The 5,965-nt window shown below is 44.0% G+C and overlaps 1 gene segment (V, D, J or C); it reads left to right on the forward strand.

Annotated features, from left to right (window-relative positions):
• The first annotated feature begins 1,926 nt into the window (after nucleotides 1-1,926).
• Nucleotides 1,927-2,434, forward strand: LOC102844417. The segment is given in 2 exon segments: nucleotides 1,927-1,984; nucleotides 2,094-2,434. Coding segments are annotated over 2 exon segments (387 nt in total).
• The last annotated feature ends 3,531 nt before the right edge of the window (nucleotides 2,435-5,965 follow it).

Raw genomic sequence — 5,965 nt, forward strand, 5'->3', positions numbered from 1 at the left:
TGTGGCCACAAAATAATAAATTTGCAGACTACTAATGGAAAGCAAGTATATAATCACCAAAAGAAGCAGGAGTCTAGAGTATATTTTACCCGAGAGCTTAGCATTCTTGTGTAGGAAGCCATCCTGAGTAGATCTTAACTCTACCACTGATAACACTTTTTGACATGCAGCTGCCACCCCTGTCCATCTCTGGGACTATGCCTACCTCTTAAATCAGCACCTGTAAATCAACACCTTGGCGCATGCCCCTCCCTCTCTTTTGTAAACTGATAACCTAGGGCTGGGTTCCCTGGAAGCCCAGCCTAATCTGCTGCCTACTTATAGCAGAATTCATCGAATAAATTTGGGCTTGATCAGGAATCTTTGTCTTACCCGAATCTCCCATGTCCTTGCTCCTCTTTTAATCCGCACAGGTTCCACTCTAGAACACGAATGAACCCGCAGGTTGATTTCAGCCGGCGGTTACATTCTTGCAAGAAAGACTTCAAGACTAAAGATCTGTATACTGAAGTTTCTAATCATCCTAAAAAACTCTCACAATAAAAAAGGATTAGGCTCAAAACCAAACAAACCCAAGGTATTAAAAGCACCTAGTGTGAAAAAAAAAAAAAAAAAAAAAGGATTAGGTTAACCTGTACAAAACCAAGCATTATTACTAGCTGTATACCCTTGGGATTCCTGGAGCTTGATTGAAAATTTTCTTTATTAATGGCAGTTCCAGGATCCTGGTACCGACAACCTCAAATGCCACCTGTTGTCCTAAGGACTGTACAATAAACCCACTTTCAGCTTCCGGGAAGTCATTAGCAATGTGGCAAAAATGAACAACTCACCCATAAACACTGTGCAGGGAGGCTACTCATCATTCTATCTGACAGCAGCAGTAAACATCGATGAAAGTTAGGAAGCCCTCCCCAGAAGGATAGGGAAGGCCAAAGGTTTCAGATTCTGAGGTCAGCAGAGGAGCTGCTGCTTTTGTCTTGAGAGATCAGTGGTCTATGGTAAATCTTTTAGGGATAAATTTTCTTCTAAGTCTCATAATAATCTCTAGATTTGTCCATGTGCTTTAGTTTTTCATGAACCCTTCCTTGTTTTTCAATAATGCATTTCCCTCCACTTTGTGAGTGTACCTTAACTCTTTAGCTATTCATCCATTGGTGGGCACTTGGGTTATTGGTATCTCTTTGCAGTTGTTATAATGCTGGATTAAACATGGTTCTGCATACTTAAGGTGTTGTCTCAGCTCTTATTTCATTAGAATAGACACCTCACTGTGAGATTGTGGAACCAAATGGCATTTTCGTTACTGAGTGTTTGAGGAAACTCTAAACTACTTTCCGCAGAGGCTGCACCACTTTATATCCCCACTAGCAGTGAATGAGATTTCATTCTCAACACACTCTGCCATCATTTGTTTATTGTCTTAACTGAATTTAAGGGAAATTTTTTGCCAAACATCGCTTTTGAATTGACTCGATGGAGAGCGGCAGTGCTGAGGACTCTCAGTAGAGAAAAGAGATTGCCCTGACATAGTGTGGAGAACAAGTAAACAGCCTGACCTGGCCTGCGGGTAGTGGGCACCGCAGTGAGGAGGCAGAGTCGTTGAGAGGTTCTAGTCTCCAAGTCCCATGATGACTATGTCTGAATCTAGCCAGCAGGGGGCAATCATGATCCATTCCAGAGGCATCTGTGAGTGATCCCAGCTGAGAACCAGGACCCTGACCAGCCTGGTGCTCTCAGCTGTGACCTTCCACAGCCACAGAAGCCACACAGACCAGCACTGCCCCACCCCCAGGTGAGGATCACAAAAACTAGATTAAATTCATTTGCATGGATGGACCCTCCCTTTTTTCAGAGTATCCTGAGGGCCTGGGGAAATGATAAAGCTCTGCAGTAGCAGTAGGTCAACAGATGACAGGACTCAGGGAAATCTCCATCATGGCCTGGGCCCCTCTCCTCATTTCTCTCCTCACTTACTGCACAGGTGACTGATTGGGGTCAGGGGAAGGTGTCCTGGAAAGACATTTGGGGTTCTGCTTTCTCTCCTGCCTCTGGACTCTAGGGTCACCATCTCTGTGTCTCCCCACTTGCAGGATCCTGGGCCCAGTCTGTGCTGACTCAGCCGCCCTTAGTGTCTGGGAACCTGGGCGAACGGGTCACCCTCTCCTGCACTGGCAGCAGCACCAATATTGGTGGATACTATGCACACTGGTACCAGCAGCTCCAAGGAACATCTCCTAAACTCCTCATCTATAATAATAACCAGCGACCCTCAGGGATTCCAGACAGGTTCTCAGGTTCCAACTCTGGCAACTCAGCCTCCCTGACCATCACTGGGCTGCAGGCAGAGGACGAGGCTATTTATTACTGCCACTCCTATGACAGCAGCCAGAGTGCTCACACAGTGCTCCAGGCCTGCAGGGAAGTGAGATAAGAACCCCTTTCTCTACTGTCAGGAGAGGAACACACAGCTGCTCCTGTCAGGCCCTCCTGAGGCTTCTTCTGTGCCAGCCTTAGCCCAGCTCCTCCATGGGGACCACCTGATGGGCAAAGTGGCTCAGAGGAAAGTGAAAATCCTTGAGAAGCAAACTCTTTGCCTTAAAGCCTGGGGCTGGGTGAAAGGTCCAGGTGGGACCATCTCAGACTCCACCTGTGACAAGGACATCCTGAGTCTCCCCCATCAGCTCTCCCTGTTTCTAGGAGTTTCCAGGTCTATCTCATCCTCTGAGTGGTCCTCAGTGTGATTCTCTAACCTTTGTTCCCCCCCCCCCCCCGCCTATTCCTTTTATATATAAAGATAGGTAAGAAGCAGGAGTGGCATCTGCTTCCTAAACAGCGTGCCTCTGGAAACTCTATGAACTTGATATAAGATGATAGTTATAGAAAGGCTTCAGGCCTTTTGTTCATAAGGTTGCTATGAGTCGTGCTCAACTCAATCAACAACAACAACAACAACGTATGCTTCCAACTCAAAGGCAGGTAGTTCAAATCTACCAGGTGCTGTGTAGGAGAAAGATAAAAAAATCCTCTCCCAAGCAATTCACAGACTAAAAAAAACCTTTAGAAGGCCCACATTATATTGTTGTGATTAGAAGGCAATGAGATATGGCAGACTAGGTGACTATTGATAAAAATGCCTTTTTTTTGATAACTGTTTAGAGAAATTCTACACATGCATTCTGGAAGACACAGATTCTGACATGTTTCTGTGAGATGAGGGCCCAGGGCTGGTGGTAGTCAAATGTCCAGAGACTGAGGTCTAGGTGGGGCTCCCTGATTGACAGATAAGGAGTTCGTGTCCTAACCCACACTGTGGGTTTCCACCTTAAAGGGTATTTTGGTATCTCAGCACATGATTGTGAGCATGTTCTCTTTCCAGGCGGTCCATCAGGATAGTAAAACTTTCTCTGCATCAAAAAAAAAATTTTATGAGCACTTTACAAAACAGGTATATTTATCCTTGAACTTGTCACCATTCACCTATGAGCAGATGGATATTTCATTTTCTGACTGGATATTTATTCATAGGTTCAGCCTCTACCTCATCTCCTCTGCTATCACCACTCTGGTGGTCTGGTGGGGAAAGAGTTGTGCTGCTAACCCAGAGACAGATGGGCAGTCTCCTCTCATGTGAGTTTCAGCTTCTGGAAACCTGGTGATGGTCAGCTATGAGTTAGTTCTGACTTCACAGCTAGAAAGAGAGACAAAGCAAAACATTTTCTTTTCTGCTTGAGGTGCAAGAACTTTCCCTTGACTCCTTGGGATCACACATGCAAACATGGCCTCAGATGACTTTCACTGACTCCCCTTATCATCCTCCATGTGCAGAATAATCAGGTTGTGCATGACTCTGTTGGATGCCCAAGAGAACATTTCCACACACAAGAAAGGGCAGGAAAATGGCAGTGCTCAGATCTGGGAAGTTCCACCAGGATGGGATGAGGACTCACATTTGCCAGCAAACAAACTATATCACTAATTCAGAACAGATTCCTTTAACTCCATAAGCATATAAGATAGACTTCGTTAATAAGACCATTATTCAAATTTTCATATCAAGTCATAAAGACTAAGACTGAAAACCTGGGGTTTTCTGCCAACTTATGTACTGTGCATTTTTTTCCAAATGTGTAATCAAAAGTCACTATACCATATAAATTCACAAATACATCAAATACTTTAGCTTACAATAAACAACCTTAGAACTGGACCAATAAACAGCACCATGATTAATGGTGATTGGATAATAATGACAAGTCTGAGAGGAGCATATCCAAAGGTCCAAAACATAAAGAGCATAGAGGTGTAGCCTTGTCAAACAGTAACGTATAAACTTGTAATACAGTAATCTGGCTCATGAAAGTTATTTTGTTGTTTTAAAGAACTATACAGATATTTTCATAATACATAATACAAACATATTGAGAAAAATATGTTAATAAGATTGAAACCACTGACAGACCCCCCCCCATTCTGCAACCAAGGACAATTTGTTAGTCTCCTGTGTGCTAAAGTCATGCAGAACACAAATTTAGCCTCTCTCCACATTAATATACTTCCATCCAATGGAAAGAGCTTTTAGACTCTGTTTTACAGTGGGAACTAAGGTCTGAGGACTCTGAATCATATACTGAGGTGTCCCTAGAATTAGGGACCAATCACTGTGTGGACAAATTTCCTGTGACACCATACTTGTCTCAACCACTTGTCAGAGGCTGTTCTCAAGACTTACTTGCTGCACATGGAAAATGAGACAGTTCATAAAATCATCCGTTCCTCCCATAACATGATGCTCTATTTTGTCTTACATTTTATAGCTGTTCTTTTAAATTCCTGAGATTTGGAATTTTGTCATGGATTCCAGGTGCCTCTCTCATGACAATCTCATTGAGACATTTAAGGAAGAATTGGATTGGTGAGGGTCAGCTCACATGCACTCAGGAATATCTCCAACAAAGGACACCTTTCTAAAGTTGAACTGGGGAGCAGGGGACTAAGGGATACCATGATGAGCAAAACAAATAGAACAGAATTCCTAGGGACACTATTCCTGGGCAACAGGGACACTACTGGGTCACCCAGAATTTAATTTGGGTGATCCCAGGGATGGGTACAGCCACCTTCCTCCTGTGCCATGCCAGCAGCCCTCATCTCTGGGATACCTCAGAGGTGACCACTACAGTCCCCTATACTTTCCCCCGCCCCTAGGATTTGCAAAAGACCCGAGACAACCTGTAACTCTGCCTTGCTATGCAGAATCAAGAGTTCTGGTTCAGGCCCTGGGGATGAGGAGGTGAGTACTGCCCAGATGATGAATGACTTTATGAGTGGAGCAGTCATTCCATTTCCTGATTCTGTACCACACTAAGGGAGTCGGGTGGTCTAATCTATAAAGAGTTAGGCTACTAACCTAAATGTGGAGGCTCTCTGGTAGTATGAGATGAGCCATTGTGATATGTGGCCTCAAAAATACTGCTCAAGGATCAGCCAAATTGAGGACAATGAGTCTGAATCTATGAACTAAGTAGTAGCACCATTTTTTCCAGTCATTCAAACTGGAACACCCAGGTCATTAAATAGTCTTTCTTTTTCTTTTTTTTAATCACACTAGAAGTCTAGGTAAAAATTCCCAAAAACTACCTCCAAAAATTATTCCAAGATGTACTTTCTTCCTGATTTGCAAATACTCAAGACAATATAATTTTTAGGTTCTGCACTGCTCTCTCTTGCACTGTGTTCCCCCCTGTGTGTCTAGGCCTCAGGCAGGAGAGGGTACTGTTGTCTATCCCTGAGTGTCTGTGTCCTGTTCTGGCTGAGAATCTACCAGCAGCCTCTCTGGGAATTTCTGTCTTGTGTTCACTGGGTTTCAGAGTTGTGACATCACCGGCCCCCTTGGAAGCACAAGCTACCATCCCTATCCCCAGACCCAACTCCTTCCTCTATAAGGTCTCTTTTTAAAAAAAAA

Source organism: Elephantulus edwardii, unplaced genomic scaffold (assembly GCF_000299155.1).
Source record: "Elephantulus edwardii isolate Elephantulus edwardi_28Jun2011 unplaced genomic scaffold, EleEdw1.0 scaffold00219, whole genome shotgun sequence".
Taxonomy (NCBI): domain Eukaryota; kingdom Metazoa; phylum Chordata; class Mammalia; order Macroscelidea; family Macroscelididae; genus Elephantulus; species Elephantulus edwardii.